The 26,492-nt window shown below is 46.0% G+C and overlaps 1 protein-coding gene across 10 annotated transcripts in view; it reads right to left on the bottom strand.

The window, feature by feature from the left end:
• Positions 1-1,231: 1,231 nt before the first annotated feature.
• Positions 1,232-26,492, bottom strand: part of FSIP1 (fibrous sheath interacting protein 1) — a 77,322-nt gene continuing 52,061 nt past the window's right edge. For 8 of the 10 annotated variants that reach the window (XM_063948184.1, XM_063948189.1, XM_063948182.1 and 5 more), the window contains 4 exons: positions 24,385-24,509; positions 21,917-22,024; positions 9,730-9,897; positions 1,232-1,546 (listed from right to left, as the gene is read on the bottom strand). In XM_063948184.1, coding sequence (XP_063804254.1) covers positions 1,250-1,546; positions 9,730-9,897; positions 21,917-22,024; positions 24,385-24,509 — 698 coding nt within the window. In that variant the 3' untranslated portion in view covers positions 1,232-1,249. Of the gene's footprint in view, positions 1,547-7,686; positions 7,759-9,729; positions 9,898-21,916; positions 22,025-24,384; positions 24,510-26,492 lie in introns of all 10 variants that reach the window. The other 2 variants (XM_063948188.1, XM_063948187.1) reach the window with 2 other exon arrangements.

Raw genomic sequence — 26,492 nt, 5'->3', positions numbered from 1 at the left:
CAGTTTCGGAACCACTGATGTACACAGATATTAAATCACTCAAAGTGGAGGCCATACTCAGATGAAAAATCAGCACATACCATAGGGCTGATGCAAGTTTCGATGGTGCAATCAATAGTGGTGTACCAAGAGGTATTACAGTCTAAAGACACTCTAAGTGGGAATCCCAGTCATTGAAGAGTCAGATGCAGGCTTGTACACCGGGGGAAGGGCTGATACCGGCATTAGCATACAGTCACAGGCGCACGCTTGTACACCGGGGGAAGGGCTGATACCAGCATTAGCATATAGTTACAGGCCACAGGCACACATGTACACCAGGGGAAGGGCTGATACCAGCATTAGCATATAGTCACAGGCGCACGCTTATATACCAGGGGAATGGTTGATGCCAGCATTAGCATATAGTCACAGGCGCACGCTTGTATACCAGGGGAAGGGTTGATACCAGCATTAGCATAGAGTCACAGGCGCACGCTTGTACACTGGGGAAGGGCTTATATCGGCATTAGCATATAGTTACAGGCGCACGCTTGTACACTGGGGGAAGGGTTGATACCAGCATTAGCATATAGTCACAGGCGCCCGCTTGTACACTGGGGAAGGGCTTATACCGGCATTAGTATAGAGTCACAGGCGCACAGCTGTACACCGGGGGAAGGGCTGATACCAGCATTAGCATATAGTCACAGGCGAACGCTTATATACCAGGGGTAGGGCTGATACCAGCATTAGTATAGAGTCACAGGCGCACGCTTGTACAACAGAGGAAGGGTTGATACCAGCATTAGTACATAGTCACAGGCGCACGCTTATATACCAGGGGTAGGGCTGATACTAGCATTAGTATATAGTCACAGGCGCACGCTTATATACCAGAGGAAGGGTTGATACCAGCATTAGCACATAGTCACAGGCGCACACCTGTACACCGGGGGAAGGGCTGATACCAGCATTAGCATATAGTCACAGGCGCACGCTTGTACACCAGGGCTGGGCTTATACCGGCATTAGCATAAAGGTAAAGACACAACTACGGCAAAAGTCGCTAAAGTGGTTGCAGTAGCGTGTGACTCAGAACCAGGAGCAACATCTTGTGTTGTCACAAGCCATTATTCCTGTCTGCCACGCTTCATGAATGATTCGTTATTACATTTCTTTGTGGGTGAAAATCTTTAATAAAAATCACACCATGTAAAAAAAAAAAAAAAAATGAAAAGTAACTCAAACATGAAATATATTATTTAATTTAAAAAAATGACACTTTAGACTCTGAACCACTTTCTGTGTTTGAGGACTCTGGCTTTTTAGAGAACGAGATTTCCAAAGCAGTATGCTGACACTGTGACATATTTACAGATGATTCACTTAACAGAGCGCTGTAGCGAGATACACAACTTGGCGTAGCGCTGCTTCTCACTATGTCTTCCAATTGCTGGTCTATTTCTTTCAGACGTATCTTCTGTTCCCGCAGCTCCCTGGCGTAACGTAAAACTTTCTCCCCAGGTGCAGTCTCAGGATTCCCAAACTTGTCCATGAAATCATCCTGAAAAGACGGTGAACAGATGATAATATAACGGGGGGGGTGTTTGATGATTCACATACGTATTAAACTTCCTGTAAATGTGCGATACTATTCTCCAGGCAACATTCAGGGTAACAGCTGTGTACAGTAACAAATGCAGCCATGCTCGTATAATACAGTAAGTGGACAGCAAGGACTGGACAGCGTAATCATTTTATTTCAAATTGTCCCATTGTTCCAAGCCAGATACAACTGATCTCCCCATCCAGCTGCCATACATGCAGGGCTTGACTGGCCATCTGGCACTTCTGTGGCCTGATGGGGCGGCCCAGCCCGAAAGCCTGGCCAAGCAGCTCGACCTCCCATCACCCTGCTCGGCATACAGAGAGAAGGGGGCGTCACTCCTGGGACTCGTGATACACAGTCCTTCTCACTTATGGGCATATTTATTAATATTTTTTTTTACTAAAGTAATGTGAAAAAGGGTGTTCTCACATTACTTTAGTCTCACTGAAAATTTATTAAAGGGCTTTTAGAGCACTTTTCATGAAAAACTACTCCAAACCATTTAACTCACATTTTTGTTTTAATAATAACCATACTTATAATGGGAAATGCTGATTTTTCTATAAAAAATGTGAAAAAATAATGGATGAAGCCCTGTGATAATAACGCTATCCTGAGACAGCGTTATCCACAGGTTCCCTCTGGTTCCGGACTCTGTTTTCCACTCTGGCAGGCAGAGCAGAGTTGGAAACCACTGCCTGAGACCAGCAATTTGTATATAACAAAACCACAGGCTGATCACTTTAAAAAAATGTTAAAAAATGTAGCCTCCATTGCAGTGATCAGTGTGCCGGTGCACTCCTCCGTGACTCCGGTCATCTGATAGCCAGCTTTCTGGACTGTGACCCCGGTCATCTGATGTCTTCTGTAAACTGGCAGTTACGGCAGTTTGCAGCAGACATCAGATGACGGGGCACAGAGGTGGAAGCCAGTGATCAGATGAGAGGAGCCTTAAGCCGGCCCTCAGGACCCGACACGGTTCATGTTTTGCAGGTCATGCAGCCGAATGCCCAAGAGATCATCATCATGAAGATGTTATTTTTAACATGGTGGCAATAATGGTGGACATTCCGAGTTGATCGCTCGCTAGCAGTTTTTAGCAGCCGTGCAAATGCTATGCCGCCGCCCACTGGGAGTGTATTTTAGCTTAGCAGAAGTGTGAACAGTTGTATCGCAGAGCGGTTACAAAATATTTTTGTGCAGTTTCAGAGTAGCTCAAAACCTACTCAGCGCTTGCGATCACATCAGACTATTCAGTTCCGGATTTGACATCACAAACCCGCCCAGCGTTCTGCCAGCCACGCCTGCGTTTTTCCTGGCACGCCTGCGTTTTTCCGAACACTGCTTGAAAAGGTCAGTTGACACCCATAAACGCCCACTTCATGTCAATCACTCTGCGGCAAGCAGTGCAAATGAAATGCATCGCTAGACCCTGTGCAAAGCTACATCGTTCGTTGTGCCCGTATATTGCGCCGCATACGCATGCGCAGAACTGCCATTTTTAAGCCTGATCGCTGCACTGCGAACAAATGCAGCTAGCGATCAGCTCGGAATAACCACCATTATTAGTTCAGTTTTTGAAAGATTGATCTTGAGGTGGTACGAGGACATCCAAGATTACTCGGTATAGGTGTCAGTTTGAGAACCAGAACCGGTTGCATCGGGACTGATCTCGGGCTCCCAAATGAACGCCTATGACAAGTAAGTTGTACCCTATGTATTTAGATATTTTTGTGTTGAAAATGTTACAAAAAATTAAATATCCTGTAACACTGTCTAATTAATTACAAACCAAAAGCATGAACCTATGCCATTAAAACCATTGTGTGATATAGGACATAAAACAGTGATATTATAATATTTATTCAAGTAAAGGAGTCAATGCAATATACAGACTTTCCTAGAGCAAGATACATACATGATGTTTGATATACAGTATATAAAATAACCTAAACTTATACAACATGCCTATAAAGAGAATTTTAACATTCTCATAAAAGGCAAAAGGTAAAATGCCCCCTGTAACAATTCTAGTTTTACTCCTGAGATAAATACCCGCATATCACAAATTTTGCTTTCGTGAAAAAACAGATCCTTTAGGTATGTATCAATAAAGCTGCCAGTACTTTAACATCCTATATAACAGTGATACATGATCCTTACTAATACAGACCATATAATGAAAAGCACACTGTAATCTGTTCCTGGTTAGCAAACATGTAAGTGAGAAGAGCCGTTACATGAACTGCATTGCAGTATCAGATACATAATGTGCATCATATGCTCAAACCATTGGCGTTTCTATAACGGGTGCAGTGTGTGCGGTGCACAAGGGCCCGAGTCCCGGAGGGGCCCACACCGCACACACTGCACCCATTTCTCCTATACTTACCTTTCCGGAGTCTACTGCTGACCATGTGTGGGCCACCTCCTCTCCCGTAGCCATCGCGCCGCTGCTAGGGCACTGACCACTAGAGACTGTGGCACAGTGCCAGAGTCTACAGCGCATGTGCAGGACTCCGAAAAAATGGCGCGGCTGCCATTTTTCGGAGTTCTTCGCATGCGCTGTAGACTCTGCCACTGTGCCAGAGTCTACAGCGCTCAGAGCGCTGGCAGCGGCGTGACGGCTACGGGAGAGGAGGGGGGCCCACACACCCTGGCTCAAGCGTTAACAAAGGCGCATAAAAAAAAAAAGCAAACTGTCTTTCTGCTTGGGCTGGATCTTGAGTAAACCAAACACTGGAAAATAAAGCACTGATAATATACATTTACAATATTGTTCAGCCGATATAATATGTGCTTTTGGTTGGGAGATTTCTTTAAAGTCGTAGCCTGCACACAAGTTCAAAACCGCACAGATATAAATCAAGTGTGCTAAAAGTGGAAGACTCAAATTAAACAGTATGTGGCGAGGGTTAATTGCATATTTGTGTAGATTTTCACTTGTGTTCGCCACGAAATGACACCTATAAGGCTTAGATTATGGCTTTAAATATAACTTGGACAGCAAGGATTTGGCGTGTTTACTTCCTGCGAGAGGAATTACCTATAATTACTGTGCAAGTCGCACATCCCAGTGTCTGCCAGCAAGACATCTGCATGAATTAGCGTTGCGTGCAGTACCAGGTCGGAACTTTTACCTATTACTCACAGAAATATGTGCTGGGATTACAGAAAAAAACCTGTCACTGGTATCTAACACCTCTACATTAATTTACAGTACAGTGTTGGTGTAATGTTTTCCATTGTTCCAACGTGAGCTGTGACAGACTCCCAACCAACATACTTCTGTCACTCATAGGGGGGAATTCAAAGGAAAAAACAGACACCTATCTGACTTTTCAAACAACTGAATATCCCCCATAGAATTCCAAATAGGCATAAATTCCCCATACAGAAAATTAGGATTATGATCAACTTCAGCTCCCATATTTTAGTTACCACGTGGAAATATCCTGCAGTATCCGGTGAAGGGATAGAAAATAAGCCTTACAAGATAAGTTAAAATCACTTGTCATCTTAAAGATGGCCCCATTTAAAGTATTCAATGCCCATTAACCTCAAGGTTTACTCATTATTGACCCATTAGGCTAGGGCCACACCAGGGCCGGTTCTTGCCGTTTTGGCGCCCCGGGCGGGAAATAGGGGCGTGGCTTCATACGGGGGCGTGGTCAGTTATGCCCCCTGTACAGTAGAGTAGCGCCGCTGAAAAAGAAAAAAATAATAATACTTACTATCCCCGCTCCCGACCGCTGCAGACCTCCGCCGGCGCCGCTCCTCTCCTCGGATCTGGCATAGACAGACACTAGAGGTCAATTATGACCCCTAGCGTCTGTCAGTCCCACAATGCTGTGCGGTGCGCAATGACGTCATCGCGCACTGCACAGCAAAGGTCCTTTCCACGAAGGGAAACTAGATGCGTAGCGTCTAGTTCCCTTCACAGCGGGGAACCAACTGGACCAGCGGGGGACACAGCGGGCAGCGGGGGGCACAGCAGTAGCGGATCTTGCCATGGTGCGGCGCCCTCCGGATGGCGCCGGCGCCCTCCGGAAGGCGGCACTCCGGGCAAAAGTCCTGCTTGCCCGTGGCAAGATCCGCTACTGGGCCACACATAGCAGCCAAGCTTGGCCGGGAGGAAGGGGGGGGGGGGGGGGAGATTTGTGTTCACACGGATCCTGTGAAATGTATGTGTTCTCATTGAAATCCCGCCGTCCTGTCATCCGGCAGTCTCCTTCCAGCCAAGCGGGTCCCGCTGAACGGGACCCTCTTGGCCGCTATGTGTGGCCCTACCCTAAGTCCCGAAACAGTCTGGGACACATGGGGGTTGGGTATGTAGGAAATCCCGGCAGTTAGGATCCCAGCAGTCAGAAGACCGATGGCAGAATCCCAATGGATCCCGTTAAGTTCACCCTACCCCTAATGCTAACCCACCCCTCTTGCAGCTTAACTCTAACATTCCCTCCTCTAACCCAAACCGCCCCCCTCCAGCGGCCTAACCCTAACCTCCCCCACAGCCTAACCCTACCCCCCCCCCCCCCCCCACGCCTGCAGCTTAACCCTACCCCCTAGTGGCTATCCCTAATTCCCCGTACTTACCTCCGGGATCCATCTGGATTCTGACCGTCGGGATACCGCCGACGGTCATCTGACTGTCGAGATCCCGACCGCATCCCACAGGGGACTGCATGGTGGACAAGTAGCATCTGGAAAAGGCCTTCTAATGGTAGGCCTTCTTCTGGGCAATATGAGACTACTCCCACAGGAAAAACAGTGGAAAAAGCTCTAGTTTTAAACTGGCTCAGAGACGACGGGAAGACTTCTGCACACCCTTACGGACACTTTTGTTTCCCATTATACCAGGGAGTCCGGGGAGTCACATCACTGCTAGGGTTAGCGAAAGCTTTCCAGAGAAGCGGGGGAGGTGGAACCTCAAATGCTTTGGGTCAGAGGTTTAGAGGATAGTGCCCTTACAATTGTGCCACCAGTAAAACTGGAATAATTTTTCTGTTACTCAGTACGTTTGTATATGAAAGCTGGCTAGTTCACTGTATTGTTTAACTGTTAAACTATAAACTGCCCACCACAAACAATTTAACTTCTAACTTGTTTTTTTTGTATGACCTATAAACCCTACTCATGTAAAGATATCTATGTTCTTAGTCCCTAGTAAGGCGTCTGTATGGGTAGGATGGCCACCCAGTGGTATATCGTGTATTCCACTGCCTTCCTTCCATTTCATCATCAACTGCATTAATACACACGTGTCTCTTCTAATTAATCATGCTCATACTGAAGCACCACAGTCTAAGAGGCCTACTTATCAAATAACCCAGAAAAGACTGTCAATCACGGCTCTTTGCCCATCGATGCTCATCACCCCAGCGATACTAACCGCCAGCATTAGAAATAGACTTACTTCTTAGCCAGCCACCTGGGGACCTGTACCTAAATCTGTGGTAGACAAACAATGATAGTTGCTCGGTCATTCCTGGAGATAATTATGTATCAGGTGCTGGAAAGGGGGAGGTGTCACAGACAAACAACAGACAGAGAGGGTGGGGTGCAAATCCCCACCCCTAAATTTCCCTTCAGCACACTAAAAATTACCTGCAACCATACCTGAACCTATCTGGTAATAGAAATCAGAGAATTAGTCACACATGTTTGCAAACATATGTTTAGCTGCTGAGCCACTTCAAGGCTTCTCCGATATCAGCAGTCCTAACACTACATAATAGCTAAATCTGTGGTACCTAGCACCTGGATGCTATCACATGAGAGTCCCTTTGATGGATACCACCAGCATCCTGCGGGTAATAACTAAAGAGAATGCCAAAATCCATCAACAACAAAACCTAGGGGATCTTCTTGCTTTGATATGAGGAAATAAAGGGAGTATTGTATTATAGAGTAACAGTATAATCGGAATAAGTTCTCATTTACATGTATGTTTTGTGCCTATGTTTGCTTTCTAGCCATAAAAGGGAACTTGCACACAACTAGATGCTCAGATAACCTAACCAATAGCAGTATGTTTTGCATTTTATGGTTATTAGCTATACTACTTTCTTCTTTGGAACAAACGTACCACTTACCTCTCTGTCTGTCTGTTACTACCCTGTCTCGTTTTATTACTGGTTTGTTCTCAACTGTATATTGCTGGCGCTCTATAAATAAATGTTAATAGAGAGTTAATAAATATGTTGTGTGCTGGTGTTTTCAGCCTAGACGTATCTGATGAGTTTGGAAAGACAGTAGTGCTCAGATCTCCCCATCCTGGGTTAAAAACAAATACCCAGCCAGCGGCCCCCAATGGGTTAGGTTTTCTAATTTTTTTAAATGTTATTTTGTTGAGTTACCATATTATCTCTACATATCGTTTGTATCTAGCTTAAGATGATGAAAAAAATATACATATATAATTTTCAAATGTAGATTTTATGTGCAATATTTTTGGCATCTAATTAGGGGATATGCGGAGGCTAACTTAATAACCTATGTGCCCTTTACACCCGAATGGGCAGTTTTGGGTATCATTGATCCTGCTCTCCGCATGCCATCGGAATGTAAAAAAATACTGATAAAAAGATTTTATTGTGAAATCCTACGTTTAGAATTCTGCTCAAGTAATTAGGGGCCTATTTTATCAAACAATATTTGCATGAAATTCCCCCAAAACAGCCGTGTTTGGGGGATAGCCACAAATCTTAAGGATCCCCCAAATGTATCACAGGCCTGATTCATGACTGTATGGCATTGCACAGCTGCAAGGAAGCGGGAGGCGTCTGGAGGAGATAGAAAGGATGCGAGTGCCGGAAGCTCCCTCCCCGTTGGCCCTCCGATGCGGCAAGCACTGGGCAATCACCAGGCATGCGCATTGGCTGCCGGGAACTTGAACCAGGAAGCAGTGTAATGCTATCATACTGCTTCCTTCTTCACCAGGATGGGCTATTATCGGAGCCCGTCTCCTGGAAAGAGCTTTTTAGTACAATTGAGTGATAATATTAATTTTAACATTGCAAATTTACATGAAAAATATTTATCACATTTGTAATAAAAATGCAGATTGTGATAAATATGCCCCTTAATAACGAAGTAAGGACCATAAATTATTTATTTTGTGGTGTTTATTTATATAGCTTATATATACATACAGTATCTCCAACATCAGCATGATTCTTCACAGGGGCATGCAGAAAATCATGCTGATGTAATGTATACTTTTCAGTAATAAATCTATTTCCTTTATTCAGCCAATTGTAAGTGCGCAGACCTTGCTATCTATGGGGGTCATTCCGACCTGTTCACACACTGCTCTTTGTCACAGCGGTGCGAACGGGTCTGTTCTGTGCATGCGTGGCAGGCGCATTGCGCAGGCGCGTCGTTGCCCGGTGACTGCCGTCAACAGGCAGCGACGCCACTAACGACAAAAGCGGTCGCAGCGGCGACCGCAAGAAGATTGACAGGAGGGAGGCATTCCGGGGCGTCAACTCACCGTTTTCTGGGAGTGGATGGTCGAACGCCGGCGTGTCCAGGCGTTTGGAGGGCGGATGTCTGACGTCAATTCCGGGACCTGCATCGCTGGAACGATCGCACAGGGTAAGTAAATCATACCCTGGGCTACTTCTGCACAAGACTTTTTTTTAATAGCAGGGCTGCACAAGCGATCTCAGCCCTGCTATGCTAAAATACACTCCCCCATAGGCGGCGTCTAGTTGATCACGTGGACAGCAAAAAAGTTGCTACGTGCGATCAACTCGGAATGACCCCCTATATATACGGATAGGCTACTGATTTATATGGATCCTGCACCATCTGTACTTAAATAATTGATGTGAGCACTGCCTTTTACCCACTGACTCTGGCACTACCAGATGAGTGCAGGGAAGAGGGGGTGATCACACGATGGCCAGTCCTAGGTGCAGGGTGTGCGGTACCTGTCCCCTGGACCAAGGACCTCATGGGCCCGTGTGCACTGCACACCCTGCAGCTGTAATTCTTCATTCTGAGGTCTTCACAAATCTTGGACCAAATCATCACTGGAAGAAGTGTGCATCCATTGAGCTCTTACGAGGCAGACATGAATCCAATAAAGAGTTGTTCATCACTGTAGATCGTTATGATAAAGCATGATTTACCTGTATTGAATCTCTGGATGATACAGCAGGGTCACAATTACTGGTTGCTATGGTCTCTTTACTACTGGAGAACATCTGCAGTTCTGCTTCTATCTTTGCCAACTCCTCGAGTTCCCCAGGTTCTGGTGTATAGCCTTCACCAGGCACCAGGCAAAGAGAATAATCGGCCTAGAAACAAAATGCATTTAACACTTCTTTGCTGAAATGTGAATTTATGTCCTATAGTTTGGTTACAAATGATTTCTTAATATATTGATATAGATTTCTTGATATATTGTCGATAACATACTTGATGACTTTTTACCCATACCTCTGGAATATGCCGAAGAAGACAAGGTGGAAAGTGCAGTGTGGACAGTGTAATGGTTAGCATTACTGCCGTACAGCACTCTGCATGGCCCTTACTGTGTGGAGTTTGTATACTCTTCCCGTACTTGCGTGGGTTTCCTCCGGGTACTCCGGTTTCCTCCCACAATTCAAAAATTAACGGGCAGGTTAATTAGCTCCCAACAAAAATGGACCCTAGTGTGAATGTGTGTTTACATGTTGTAGGGAATATACTGTAGATTGCAAGCTCCACTGCAGCAGGGACTGATGGGAACGGACAAATATTCTCTGCAAAGTGCTGCGGAATATGTGTGCGCTATTTGAATAACAAAAAAAAATAATAATAAGCATGATAATTGCGTACTCTTGGTCCAATACCTCAAGGTGGTCATTCCGAGTTGTTCGCTTGGTAGCAGTTTTTTGCAGCCGTGCAAACGCTATGCCGCCTCCCACTGGGAGTGTATTGTATCTGCTTAGCAGAAGTGCGAACGGAAGGTTCGCAGAGCGGCTACAAAATAATTTTGTGCAGTTTCAGAGTAGCTTCAGACCTACTCAGCGCTTGCGATCACTTCAGACTATTCAGTTCCTGTTTTGACGTCACGAACACGCCCTGCGTTCGCCCAGCCACGCCTGCATTTTTCCTGGCACGCCTATGTTTTTTCGAACACTCCCTGAAAACGGCCAGTTGACACCCAGAAACGCCCACTTCATGTCAAACACTCTGCGGCCAGCAGTGCGACTGAAAAGCTTCGCTAGACCCTGTGTGAAAGTACATCGTTCGTTGCATTAGTACGACGCGTGTGCGCATTGCGCTGCATACGCATGCGCATAAGTGCCTTTTTTTGCCCGCAGCGAATGAATGCAGCTAGCGATCAACTCGGAATGACCCCCCAAGTCTCTGCATTCTGCAGTGGTGATGGGGCCACGATAGTGAAACTCATCATGAATTGCCTTCTCAAGCCCCCCGACTGACCACTTCTCTGCAGTGGGCAGTTGTGGGAGGCTCTCAAGAGTCCAGGACAGCTCCCTGAAATTTGGGAGTCTCCTGCACATTAATGTATGATCAGAAATATAATCCAGTATATTTAATACATCACATAGGCAATTTAAGTAAGATTTAATGCCTTTGATATCACAAACTTCAGAGCTTAAAAAGTTATAAATGCAGATATTCTCTAGGGAGTTAGGGGGTCATTCCAAGTTGATCGCTAGCTGTTTTAGGTCGCTGCGCAGCGTTCAGGCAAAAAAAATGGCACTTCCGCGCATGCGTATGCAGCACAATGCGCACACGCGTCGTACTATTACAACGACCGATGTAGTTTCACACAAGGTCTAGCGAAGCTTTTAAGTCGCACTGCTGGCCGCAGAGTGATTGACATGAAGTGGGCATTTCTGGGTGTCAATTGACCGTTTTCAGGGAGTGTTCGAAAAAACGCAGGCGTGCCAGGAAAAACGCAGGCGTGCCAGGAAAAACGCAGGCGTGGCTGGGCGAACGCAGGGCGTGTTCATGACGTCAAAACAGGAACTGAATAGTCTGAAGTGATCGCAAGCGCTGAGTAGGTTTTGAGCTACTCTGAAACTACACAAAAAAACTTTGTAGCTGCTCTGCGATCCTTTCGTTCGCACTTCTGCTAAGCTAAACTACACTCCCAGTGGGCGGCGGCTTAGCGTTTGCACGGCTGCTAAAAACAGCTAGCGAGCGATCAACTCGGAATGACCCCCTTAGACAATTGTACCCATTACTTAGTATTTGAGACCTTTTCAGAGAAGAGGTGTATCAGAGAATTGGGGATGAGTAAGCTACACAGCTACTCAGCCAGCGGCACGTAGTGTCTACTACTCCACAATACCCCTTAAGGGACTCTCACCAGTGATTTAATTCAACAGGCTTTCCATCACAGTAATGAAATGAAGCATGGTAATAAATTGTAGCTAATGTACGGAAATGTGGGACGGCTTTATGCTGCATATAAAGTCAATGACTCATAAACTTTGGCTTTTACTTTGCATTGGACTGAGCAAGGAGCTAGAACATTGGGATTTGCATACATTCAGTGTGTATTACCATTATGCATTAATTACACACCCTTCATTTAGAGCTAGACATTCGTAGTGAGCAGTTAAGATCACAAGGGGCCTTTCTATATATTACATCAGCACTTCATTTCGTTAACGTGGAAAGTCATATTCTTCTTTCTATTTATTATTGCAGCAGTACATTACGGTGCCGTAAGTCTCTGTCTTATGAATGCGCAACATTGTAGTTTGTAGTGGGACTGTTAGTTTAGTTATTTAATCTTGTGCAATTTTCTTATGTGTCTGAAAGCCAAAATGAATAGAATTCAATCAAAACAGTACCTTAGGTGACCAAATATATATCATGTAACGCTTCTCTGGTATTACTAAGAAATAAAACCTGTGTTCAACAGAAATCATTTTTAACATATATATTTCACCAGACTTTTTATCACCCAAATAGGTTTGGATTTTGAGTCACAATTAGCAAATTATTTCTGTTACGGATGTTAAAATATTTGCTGTAGGACTTTACAATTTGGTGACAGTGACTACCAGGCAATGAAAGTGACTAGCTGACATCTTTTTGAGAATCACCTACATACTAAATGGGGTAATACTAGGGGATTCTGTACTGGAAAAAGACTTAGGGGTTCACATAGATAACAAATTAAGCAGCAGAACCCAAAGTAGGAGTGCAGCAAAGAAGGCTAATAAGATATTAGCATGCATAAATGGGGAATTGATGCAAGGGACGAGAGTATTATACTTTTGTTATATAAATCATTAGTGAGGCCACATCTTGAATACTGTGTGCAATTTTGGGCACCATATTACAAAAAGGATATCCTGGAGCTAGAAAAGGTTCAGAGGCGGACGACCAAACTAATCAAGGGCATGGAGATGCTGGAATACGAGGAAAGGCTTGCAAGGCTAGGCATGTTTACACTGGAAAAGAGGAGACTAAGAGGGGACATGATCAACATCTACAAATATATAAGGGGTCAATACACAGAGCTTGGGAGGGACCTGTTTTCTATAAGATCAGCACAGAGGACACGTGGTCACTCGCTTAGGTTAGAGAGGAGTTTCCGTACATTGAGGCAAAAAAGTTTTTTCACAGTAAGGACAATACGTGTTTGGAATTCCCTGCCTGAGAGAGTAGTAATGGCGGACTCAGTCAACACCTTTAAGAATGGGTTAGATAAATTCCTATTGGATACAGATATTAAGGGTTATGGTGCGTAGACACGCATTACAGTTAATATAACTAGTCCTAACATAAAAATAACTAGTCCTATAATAAGACTGCATAGGAGACCACAAATAGGTTGAACTCGATGGACAATTGTCTTTTTTTAACCTTAGTTACTATGTTACTATGTTATTATGTTACCTGTGGAGATGAAACGCGTAAGATTTGAGGACAGAGTAACAGCAGAAAGCTCAACAGATGAACCGAGCTGTACTAAGTGTCTACACCCAATCACACAGTGCTATGAGCATCATCAGACTATTTTTGGCTCGGATTGGAGTCCAGTGAGTGGGTTATTTTTATTCCACCATAAGTATCCAGCTTTTCATCTATCCACTTATTCATTTACCAGAGGGACTGTTAGGCCCTATACACTCAGCGAGTTGTGTGATTTGGACGATGATCGATCTGAATGTTGAACGATATCGTCCAAATTTCCTTGCTATGTGTAACAATGAAAAACCAACGATGAACGACTGCGGGGATCGCGCATCGCTCATCGTTGGTGCCTCCACGCTAAACAATATGAACGATATATCATTCATTTCTGAACGATATCGTTCATATCGTTCTTAGATATCGTCCAATGTGTAAGGCCTATTACTCTGTCCACATAAGAGTTTTTTTCTTTCTAAACCCTACAGATGCTAATAGTTATTTAGAATCCTGTCGTATTAGATAGTTTTCCCCCCATGGCTAACAGTAGCACTTAAAGTAAACTTCATTCACTACTGAGCTATCAATACCTCACTGTCAGCGTGGATGCCATGCAATGAGAGCCATCAACGCCTCTGCAATGAATGCACTTTGTCTGTCAGCCAGAATGAGATAACCATCGCACACAGATGCAGATGAGGTTGACTAAATCTTGAACTTCGTAGATACTGGGCACGGAAGCCGCGCAGTTCTATTAGGAGATGATGAGGGGTCAGTATCAGAGGAGTCAATTTGGAAAGGGATTATAATCAGATGGTTTTGCACACACAGAAAATACAATATAGCTCATAAAATGTCTGATAAAAGATTACATAAATTTGGAAGGGAGTATTTTGCTGTTAAAGGGACTACATGGGATCACCTATTATTGGTCTTTTTTTAACGCAGATAATTATCTCTGTTGCGTTCCTGGGGCAAGAGAAAGACAGGAGATCTACTGCGCTACCTAGCTCTGCCCTGACTCACCCCCCTCCCTTTAGCTGTTTAACTATAATGTCTTCCTGGTTGCAAGACCAGGAAACTAGAAGGTTCAGGACACAAGCACTTCCAGGTAAATTGCAGTCACCGTTTCCTGGATCTGTACAGCGGCACCCACACTCCGCACGCTGAAAGGTGAATGTGGGGTTCGGCCAAGTGGCACATCAAAAAGCACAAAGTTACTGCACGACACCACCACCACAAATCCTACCTAGCTGAATTTCTGTGGTGGACACAAATCGGGGAGAAAGATCCTATCAAAGCCATCTTGGCGCAATCCATTAATTCAATACAGTATTAAGCACTACTTAGTATTTGGATAAATACAAATTTAAATGCAGTGAGCCAAAATGTTAGTTTTTATAGGTAGATGTTATTGAAACATTGTTATTCTGCAAACCAAAATGTTACAGTCTTGTTACGTAGATGTTATTGAAACATTGTTATGCTGCGAACCAAAATGTTACAGTCTTGTAGATGTTATTGAAACATTGTTATGCTGCGAACCAAAATGTTAGTCTTGTTACGTAGATGTTATTGAAACATTGTTATGCTGCGAACCAAAATGTTACAGTCTTGTTACGTAGATGTTATTGAAACATTGTTATGCTGCGAACCAAAATGTTAGTCTTGTTACGTAGATGTTATTGAAACATTGTTATGCTGCGAACCAAAATGTTACGGTCTTGTTACGTAGATGTTATTGAAACATTGTTATGCTGCAAACCAAAATGTTACAGTCTTGTTACGTAGATGTTATTGAAACATTGTTATGCTGCGAACCAAAATGTTAGTCTTGTTACGTAGATGTTATTGAAACATTGTTATGCTGCGAACCAAAATGTTACAGTCTTGTTACGTAGATGTTATTGAAACATTGTTATGCTGCGAACCAAAATGTTACAGTCTTGTTACGTAGATGTTATTGAAACATTGTTATGCTGCGAACCAAAATGTTAGTCTTGTTACGTAAATGTTATTGAAACATTGTTATGCTGCGAACCAAAATGTTACAGTCTTGTTACGTAGATGTTATTGAAACATTGTTAATGTGATGACAAAATAAAAATGATTTATTTATTTATTACCAGTTATCCATACCCCTTTCACACTGCACAAATAACCCGGTATCACCCGGGTCAGCGTGCGGTGTGAAAGTGCTATAGCCGAAATCCCGGGTCACCTGACCCGGCAATTCAACCCGGGAATAAAGCAGTGTTATTCCCTGGGAAGAATACCGGGTCAATGGCGGCGTACCCGGGACCCGTTCACTACAACAGGGAGAGGTGGCGCGGAGATGATGTCATCTCCCAGCGCCGCCTCAGTCCCTGCTGCCGGCTCCGCCCCCCCCCCGCCGCTATGGCAACCCGCCCGGCATACTGCCGGGTCGTTGTAGCCAGCATCAGCGTCCAATGCCGGATCCCACCCGGGAAGGACCCGTTTCCAATTCCCGGGTGCGATCCGGCATTGGCGGGGTGTGAAAGGGGTATTATATAAAGCACACATATTCCGCAGTGCTTTACAGAAAATATTTGGTCACTCCCTACAACATGTACACGCACATTCACGCTAAGGTTAATGTTTGTTAGGAGCCAACTAATCTGCCAGTTTATTTTTGGATTGTGGGAGGAAATCGGAGTACCTGGAGGAAACCCACGTAAGCACAGGGAGAATATACAAACTCCACACAGTTAGTACCATAACCATTACACCATCCATCGTACACATCGTACAAAAAAAATAAGAATTTACTTACCGATAATTCTATTTCTCGTAGTCCGTAGTGGATGCTGGGGACTCCGTCAGGACCATGGGGTTTAGCGGCTCCGCAGGAGACAGGGCACAATAATAAAAGCTTTAGGATCAGGTGGTGTGCACTGGCTCCTCCCCCTATGACCCTCCTCCAAGCCTCAGTTAGGATACTGTGCCCGGACGAGCGTGCATAATAAGGAAGGATATTGAATCCCGGGTAAGACTCATACCAGCCACACCAATCACACCGTACAACCTGTGATCTGAACCCAGTTAACAGTATGATAACAACGAAGGAGCCTCTGAAAAGATGGCTCACAACAAGAATAACCCGATTTTTGTAACAATAACTATGTACAAGTATTGCAGACAATCCGCACTTGGGATGGGCGCCCAGCATCCACTACGGACTACGAGAAATAGAATTATCGGTAAGTAAATTCTTATTTTCTCTAACGTCCTAAGTGGATGCTGGGGACTCCGTCAGGACCATGGGGATTATACCAAAGCTCCCAAACGGGCGGGAGAGTGCGGATGACTCTGCAGCACCGAATGAGAGAACTCCAGGTCCTCCTCAGTCAGGGTGTGCCCCTGACCAAGTAGCAGCTCGGCAAAGTTGTAAAGCCGAGACCCTCGGGCAGCCGCCCAAGATGAGCCCACTTCCTTGTGGAATGGGCTTTTACTGATTTTGGCTGTGGCAAGCCTGCCACAGAATGTGCAAGCTGAATTGTACTACAAATCCAGCGAGCAATCGTCTGCTTAGAAGCAGGAACACCCATCTTGTTGGGTGCATACAGGCTAAACAGCGAGTCAGATTTTCTGACTCCAGTCGTCCTGGAAACATATATTTTCAGGGCCCTGACAACGTCAAGTAACTTGGAGTCCTCCAAGTCCCTAGTAGCCGCAGGTACCACAATTGGTTGGTTCATGTGAAAAACAGAAAACACCTTAAGGAGAAATTGAGGACGAGTCCTCAATTCTGCCCTGTCAGAATGAAAAATTAAGTAAGGGCTTTTATATGATAAAGCCGCCCATTCTGACACACGCCTGGCTGAAGCCAGGGCTAATAGAATCTTCACCTTCCATGTGAAATATTTTAATTCCACAGTGGTGAGTGGATCAAACCAATGTGACTTTAGGAAACTCAAAACAACATTGAGATCCCAAGGTGCCACTGGGGGCACAAAAGGAGGCTGTATATGCAGTACCCCTTTTACAAACGTCTGAACTTCAGGCACTGAAGCCAGTTCTTTCTGGAAGAAATTCGACAGGGTCGAAATTTGAACCTTAATGGACCCTAATTTTAGGCCCATAGACAGTCCTGTTTTCAGGAAATGTAGGAACGACCCAGTTGGAATTCCTCTGTAGGGACCTTCTTGGCCTCACACCATGCAACATATTTTCGCCAAATGCGGTGAAAATGTTTTGCGGTTACATCTTTCCTGGCTTCGACCAGGGTAGGGATGACTTCATCTGGAATGCCCTTTCAGGATCCGGCGTTCAACTGCCATGCCGTCAAACGCAGCCGCGGTAAGTCTTGGAACAGACAAGGCCCCTGCTGGAGCAGGTCCTTTCTTAAAGGTAGAGGCCACGGTTCTTCCGTGAGCATCTCTTGAAGTTCCGGGTACCAAGTCCTTCTTGACCCATCCGGAACCACGAGTATCGTTCTTACTCATCTCCTTCTTATGATTCTCAGTACTTTTGGTATGAGATGCAGAGGAGGGAACACATACCCTGACTGGTACACCCACAGTGTTACCAGAGCGTCCACCGCTATTGCCTGAGGGTCCCTTGACCTGGCGCAATATTTGTCTAGTTTTTTGTTCAGGCGGGACGCCAACATGTCCACCTTTGGTTTTTCCCAACGGTTTACAATCATGTGGAAGACTTCCCGCTGAAGTCCCCACTCTCCCGGGTGGAGGTTATGCCTGCTGAGGAAGTCTGCTTCCCAGTTTTCCACTCCCGGAATTAACACTGCTGAGAGTGTTATCACATGATTTTTCGCCCAGCGAAGAATCCTTGCAGTTTCTGCCATTTCCCTCCTGCTTCATGTGCCGCCCTGTCTGTTTACGTGGGCGACTGCCGTGATGTTGTCTCACTGGATCAATACCGGCTGACCTTGAAGCAGAGGTCTTGCTAAGCTTAGAGCCTTGTAAATTGCCCTTAGCTCCAGTATATTTATGTGGAGAGAAGTCTCCAGACTTGATCACACTCCCTGGAAATTTTTTTCCTTGTGTGACTGCTCCCCAGCCACTCAGGCTGGCATCCGTGGTCACCAGGACCCAGTCCTGAATGTCGAATCTGCGGCCCTTTCATAGATGAGCACTCTGCAGCCACCGCAGAAGAAAACACCCTTGTCCTTGGAGACAGGGTTATCCGCTGATGCATCTGAAGATGCGATCCGGACCATTTTCCCAGCAGATTCCACTGAAAGGTTCTTGCGTGAAATCTACCGAATGGGATCGCTTTGTAAGAAACCACCATTTTTCACAGGACCCTTGTGCAATGATGCACTGATACTTTTCCTGGTTTTAGGAGGTTCCTGACTAGCTCGGATAACTCCCTGGCCTTCTTCTCCGGGAGAAAACATCCTTTTCTGGACTGTGTCCAGAATCATTCCTAGGAACATTAGACGTGTCGTCGGAAAAAGCTGCGATTTTGGAATATTTAGAATCCACTCGTGCTGTCGTAGAACTACTTGAGATAGTGCTACTCCGACCGCCAACTGTTCTCTGGACCTTGCCCTTATCAGGAAAGCGTCCATATTTCTTTTAGGAAGAATCATCCTTTCGGCCATTACCATGGTAAAGACCCGGGGTGCCGTGGACAATCCAAACGGCAGCGTCTGAACTGATAGTGACAGTTCTGTACCACGAACCTGAGATACCCTTGGTGAGAAGGGCAAAATTTGGACATGTAGGTAAGCGTCCCTGATATCCAGTGACACCATATCGTCCTGGTTCGCTATCACTGCTCTGAGTGACTCCATCTTGATTTGAACCCTTGTATGTAATTGTTCAAATCTTTTAGATCTCACCGAGCCGTTTGGCTTCAGTACCACAATATAGTGTGGAATAATACCCCTTCCCTTGTTGTAGGAGGGGTACTTTGATTATCACCTGCTGGGAATACAGCCTGTGATTTTTTTCCCAATACTGTCTCCCTGTCGGAGGGAGACGTTGGTAAAGCAGACTTCAGGAACTTGTGAGGGGAAGACGTCTCGAATTTCCAATGTACACCTGGGATACTACGTGTAGGATCCAGGAGTCCACTTGCGAGTGAGCCCACTGCGTGCTGAAACTCTTGAGATGACCCCCCACCGCACCTGAGTCCGCTTGTATGGCCCCAGCGTCATGCTGCGGACTTGGCAGAAGCTGTGGAGGACTTCTGTTCCTGGGAATGGGCTGCCTGCTGCAGTCTTCTTCCCTTTCCTCTAACCCTGGGCAGATATGACTGGCCTTTTGCCCGCCTGCCTTTATGGGTACGAAAGGACTGAGACTGAAAAGACTGTGTCCTTTTCTGCTGAGATGTGACTTGGGGTAACAAAAGTGGATTTTCCAGCTGTTGCCATGGCCACCAGGTCCGATGGACCGCCCCTTTATACGGCAATATTTCCATGTGCCGTCTGGAATCTGCATCACCTGACCACTGTCATGTCTATAAACATCGTCTGGCAGATATGGACATCACATCTACTCTTGATGCCAGAATGCGCATCTCGCATATATAGAAATGCATCCTTAAAATGCTCTATAGTCAATAAAATATTGTTCCTGTCAAGGGTATCAATATTTTCAGTCAGGAAATCCGACCAAGCCCCCCCAGCGCTGCACATCCAGGCTGAGGCGATTGCTGGTCGTAGTATAACACCAGTATGTGTGTATATACTTTTTAGGATATTTTTCAGCTTCCTATCAGCTGGCTCTTTGAGGGCGGCCGTATCTGGAGACGGTAACGCCACTTGTTTTTATAAGCGTGTGAGCGCCTTATCCACTCTAAGGTGTGTTTCCCAACTCGCCCTCACTTCTGGCGGGAAAAGGTATACCTCCAATAATTTTCTATCGGAGGAAACCCACGTATCATCACACACTTTAATTTATCTGATTCAGGAAAAACTACAAGTAGATTATTCCCACCCTACATAATACCCTTATTTGTGGTACTTGTAGTATCAGAAATATGTAACACCTCCTTCATTGCCCTTAACATGTAACGTGTGGCCCTAAAGGAAAATACGTTTGTTTCTTCACCGTCGACACTGAAGTCAGTGTCCGTGTCTGTGTCGACCAACTGAGGTAAATGTGCGTTTTTACAAGCCCCTGACGGTGTCTGAGACGCCTGGACAGGTACTAATTTGTTTGCCGGCCGTCTCATGTCGTCAACCGACCTTGCATCGTGTTGACATTATCACGTAATTCCTAAATAAGCCATCCATTCCGGTGTCGACTCCCTAGAGAGTGACATCACCAATACAGGCAATTTGCTCCGCCTCCTCACCAACATCGTCCTCCTACATGTCGACACACACGTACCGACACACAGCACACACACAGGGAATGCTCTGATAGAGGACAGGACCCCACTAGCCCTTTGGGGAGACAGAGGGAGAGTTTGCCAGCACACACCAAAAACGCTATAATTATACAGGGACAACCCCTTATACAAGTGTTTTCCCTTATAGCATTTTCACATATGTAATCATATCGCCAAATAAGTGCCCCCCCTCTCTGTTTTAACCCTGTTTCTGTAGTGCAGTGCAGGGGAGAGCCTGGGAGCCTTCCTCACAGCAGAGCTGAGCAGGAAAATGGCGCCGTGTGCTGAGGAGAATAGGCCCCGCCCCCTAAAACGGCGGGCTCTTCTCCCGGAGTTTGTGAGATCTGGCAGGGGTTAAATACATCCATATAGCCTCAAGGGCTATATGTGATGTATTTTAGCCATAAAAAAGGTATAATACATTGCTGCCCAGGGCGCCCCCCCCAGCGCCCTGCACCCTCAGTGACCGCTGGTATGAAGTGTGCTGACAACAATGGCGCACAGCTGCAGTGCTGTGCGCTACCTTATGAAGACTGAAAGTCTTCTGCCGCCTGTTTCTGGACCTCTGGACCTCTTCAACTTCGGCATCTGCAAGGGGGGTCGGCGGCACGGCTCCGGGACGAACCCCAGGGTGAGACCTGTGTTCCGACTCCCTCTGGAGCTAATGGTGTCCAGTAGCCTAAGAAGCAAATCCATCCTGCACGCAGGTGAGTTTACTTCTCTCCCCTAAGTCCCTCGTAGCAGTGAGCCTGTTGCCAGCAGGACTCACTGAAAATAAAAAACCTAACTTAAACTTTTATTCTAAGCAGCTCAGGAGAGCCACCTAGATTGCACCCTTCTCGGCCGGGCACAAAAATCTAACTGAGGCTTGGAGGAGGGTCATAGGGGGAGGAGCCAGTGCACACCACCTGATCCTAAAGCTTTTTTTTATTGTGCCCTGTCTCCTGCGGAGCCGCTAAACCCCATGGTCCTGACGGAGTCCCCAGCATCCACTTAGGACGTTAGAGAAAACAGCAATAAAAGATAGTACCTTTAATAGCAAAGTACCAGTAAACGTGGCTTTTAACTAAAATAAAAAATATATTTTCTACGTTTCTATGACTTACTCACCGTAACGTCATCATCACTCCAGCCATCCTGAATATCCCCCAGCAGCTGCTCCAGTCGTAATTTTTCGTCATCCATGAGAAGCACTTGGGAGCCAGCGTCTTTGGCTAGCTGTAATATAAACAGTCAGTCAGATCTCATTAGTGCTTGGCTACAATTGAATGATAATGCAAGCACTGCCAACAATAACAGGCCTTTTACATCACATTGAACAGGAGCACTAACACGATTTGCTTCCCCGCGGCCTAAATTAGTAATCACAGAACAGCTCCACAAACACTCCTGACAAGCAGGCGGTACCAGAGCCCACAGTACGGAATTACATTTTTTTCCTCACTATGGGGATCATTCTGAGTTGATCGCTAGCTGCCGTTGTTCGCAGTCAGCGATCAGGCTAAAAATCGGCATGTCTGCGTATGCATATGCACCGCAATGCGCAGGCGCGTCGTACTGATACAATGAGCATTGTGGGTTTGCACAGAGTGTAACGAACATTCCAGTCGCACGGCCGAACGCAGGAAGATTGACATGAAGTGGGAGTTTCTGGGTGTGATCTGACCGTTTTCAGGGAGTGCTTAGAAAAATGCAGGCGTGGCAGAAAAAACACAGGCGTGGCTGGGCGTTCGCTGGGCGGGTGTATGACGTCAAAAGCCGTCCCTCTGTCGTTAGAATCGACGCACACGAAGAGTAACTACAGGGCTGGTCTTGTTTTGCACAAAAAGATTTTGCAGCCGCTCTGCTGCACAAGCGTTCGCACTTCTGCAAAGTGACAATACACTCCCCAGTGGGCGGCGACAATGCGTTTGCACGACTGCTAAAAACTGCTGGTGAGCGATCAACTCGGAATGACCCCCTATATTTCTGAAATGTCTACAGTTCATGTTAATAACATATTAACCTTCTTCAGCAATAAAAGACCAGTCCCCAAGCCATGTCTACAACATGCTGCCTAGAACTGAATGACCTCATCTGGGGAAGTCAAATTATAGGGAGTTGTTCCTTTTTCTATAGAAGACACATATGGTATTTGGTTCAAAAACTGAATGTGAGGGAAACTCAAATTGCATTATGGGAAATTTTATCTTAAACTGAAGGCCCGTACACACTGGTCGATATATCGGCCGTTCTCTTGAACGGCCGATATATCGCGGGTCCATCGGCCAGTGTGTACGGCCGATACGTCTGTGAACTCCGTCGTTCACAGACGTATCGCGTCGGCCGCGCTGCACAGCCGACGGCCAATATATCTACCGATATATTGGCGCGTCGCTGTGTGTGTACGGGGCGGTCGGCCGACCGCCCGTACACATGCTGCGGCGGCCGGCGGTGATTGACAGCTGAACTGGGCGGGCGCGTACATGACGTCAGTCCCCGACGGATCGGGCAGTGTGTATGCCTAACACACTGTTCGATCCGTCCATAGATATATCTGCAGATCAATTGATCTGCAGATATATCTATTAGTGTGTACCCACCTTGACACAATCTTTAAAAAAACGCATTAATTCTGATCTTGCCATGGACTCCTGGCTGAAAGCTGTCCCTTGTTGATAAGACAATAAAATAAGTATAAAACAAGACTTTCTTAAAAAAGATAAAGGATGCGACTCATCCCTTAGCCCTGTTGAGACATGTGGTTTTATCTGTGCAAAACAGCTTTGGCAAATAACTTTCCTTGTCTGTCACTCACTATGTCAAGTTGTGAGGCTGCTGTTTATTTGTATAAAGCTTTGTGACGTGACAGTGTGGTACGGGCAGTGGACTGACAATCCCCATGCGATCTCTTCTGTTAGTAGGAGTAGGGATTACGGTGGTCATTCCGAGTTGATCGCTCGCTTGCAGTTTTTAGCAGTCGTGCAAACGCTATGCCGCCGCCCACTGTGAGTGTATTTTAGCTTAGCAGAAGTGCGAACTAAAGGACCGCAGAGCGGCTACAAATTTATTTTGTGCAGTTTCAGAGTAGCTCAAAACCTACTCAGCGCTTGCGATCACTTCAGACCATTCTGTTCCAGATTTGACGTCACAAACGCGCCCAGCGTTCGGACAGCCACGCCTGCGTTTTCCCTGGCACGCCTGCGTTTTTCCGAACACTCCCTGAAAACGGACAGTTGCCACCCAGAAACGCCCCCCTTCATGTCAATCACTCTGCGGCAGCCAGTGCGACTGAAATGCATCGCTAGACCCTGTGTAAAACTACATCGGTCGTTGTACTTGTACGTCGCGCGTGCTCATTGGGCCGCATACGCATGCGCAGAACTGCCATTTTTTAGCCTGATCGCTGCGCTGCGAACAAATGCTGCTAGCGATCAACTCGGAATGACCACCTACATGCAACATTTGACTATTAGGAGCAATTGTGGAAATCAGAAATAACTTTAAAAATTGGCAATTCACCTCAAGTGAGCTGCAAGTCCAAAGCATCCAATACTCATAACATCTCTGTGTGATATAAACTTTTAACAAAAACATACCTCAATGTTCCTTTGAATGAAGTTTACTGCTTTCTTACTGCCTTTGTTATTCCTTTGCTTTGTCCTCTGATGTGATATTTGGCTGCTATTTAATAAGTCACTTATTTCACTGCCAGAAACATTACCTAAAGACAGACAATAAGATGACTCCAAATACATTATTGACAGCAAACACAGTGCCGTAACGAGACATTTCAGTGCTATGTGCAAGAAATGGATTCCTAACACATTGAGCATCGAGCTAAATAAATAGCCATTTCCCAGCAGGCTCTGTCAGAGCCTCCTCAGTGGCAGTTTGGGCAGTATAAGGACAACATATGGTTTGCCCACTAAATGGGATATCATACCAGCAGTCACTATGGGTAACACAGATTACAGTAAAGCTGTGAGAAATATGGTAGTGCCTGTCCCAGAACTTTCACATGGCAGCTGTCTAGCACAGTATGCTCCCTCCTCTACTATACTGATCAAACAATGGTGGTCATTCCGAGTTGATCACTAGCTGCATTTTGTTAGCTGCGCAGCGATCAGGCTAAAAAACAGAAGTTCTGCGCATGCGGCACAATGCGCACACGCGACGTACGGGCACAACGAACGATGTAGTTTCACACAGGGTCTAGCGAAGCTTTTCAGTCGCACTGCTGACCGCAGAGTGATTGACATGAAGGGGGCGTTTCTGGGTGGCAACTGACTGTTTTCAGGTAGTGTGCGGAAAAACGCAGGCGTGCCAGGAAAAACGCAGGCGTGGCTGGGCGAACGCTGGGCGGGTTTGTGATGTCAAATCTGGAACTGAATAGTCTGAAGTGATCGCAAGCGCTGAGTAGGTTTTGAGCTACTCTGAAACTACACAAAAAAACTTTGCAGCCGCTCTGCGATCCTTTCATTCGCACTTCTGCTAAGCTAAAATACACTCCCAGTGGGCGGCGGCGGCATAGCGTTTGCACGGCTGCTAAAAACTGCTAGCGATCGATCAACTCGGAATGAGGGCCAATATACAGTATGTGGTGAGTGTGGTGCAGTGCTCTGTGTAGATCTCACCACTTTAATGGCAATGGTTGCTCTCTCAGAGATTCGACTCTATAATGGATGCCACTTAGTTCACCGCTCCCCCATATGTTTACTCAGACACCAGCATTCAGTGGTCAGTGGGGTGGCTGGCTAGGTTCTGCCGCCTGCCGCTGACTGCACACTGTTACCACCTCTTCGCCTCCACCCTCAGCTTGCGCCGCGGGCGCGCCGAGAAGCCCCAGTGGGCTACTCCATAGCTAATGCCTGGCCACCGTGTCTGCGGGAGGGAGGCGGGGGTTGCCTTCCTCCTGTCTTTAGGAGGAGGCGTTGTGGCCAAAGGGGGTGGCATGAAGCCCACCCATAGTGGATGTGTAATCAGTGGTGCTGAGAGAGGGGGGGGGGAGAGTACAAATTACCCAGGCCTAGGTCTAATGGAGACCCAGAGAGGGTCCAGTAGGGGCCCAGGCCCGCTCCCCCTTACCTGACAGCAGCAGCTGCAGCTCTTCTCCTCAGCCCAGCACACGCTGCTGTGTACTGGGCTGCACTGTGGCCACGGTGGTGCTTAAAATACTATTTTTCCAGTATTTTTTCTAAGGATACATGACCACACCTCCTGTGATTAGGCCACGCCCCTTTAAAAGTACCTGGGCCCAGCCCGGCTCTTGACTGCCCTGTGTGTAATAATCCTGTAGGCTGCAGCCACGGCATTCAGTTTAGCGTTCATTCATAATGATCACCCAGATTAGTCTAATACAGGCTTAGGTAATCAGCAGCTTGCAGGGCCAAAGTGGGGCCTTGACCCATTGCACAGACCCCTATTGTTTTTGTTTAGATATTATACAAGCAAAGCCAAACGGAAATATGCTCAGCTTGGCTTACATTTCTAAGGGACCAGCTGAATGGCAAATATTGAGGCACTCTGAATACGAAGGAATAATCAATGGCTGACTGACACTGCGTATACCTGCCAGTAAAATACTGGACTGTAACTTGCCCAATATAAATATGAGATATGGTTTCAAATCCTGAACAAACATCTTTTACTGGCAAGGATATGCGCTGACAATTGTTCTTGTTTTTGCATTCATAACTTGTGCTGG

Source organism: Pseudophryne corroboree, chromosome 12 (genome assembly GCF_028390025.1).
Source record: "Pseudophryne corroboree isolate aPseCor3 chromosome 12, aPseCor3.hap2, whole genome shotgun sequence".
Taxonomy (NCBI): Eukaryota; Metazoa; Chordata; class Amphibia; order Anura; family Myobatrachidae; genus Pseudophryne; species Pseudophryne corroboree.
This window is presented reverse-complemented; position numbering and strand designations above follow the sequence as displayed.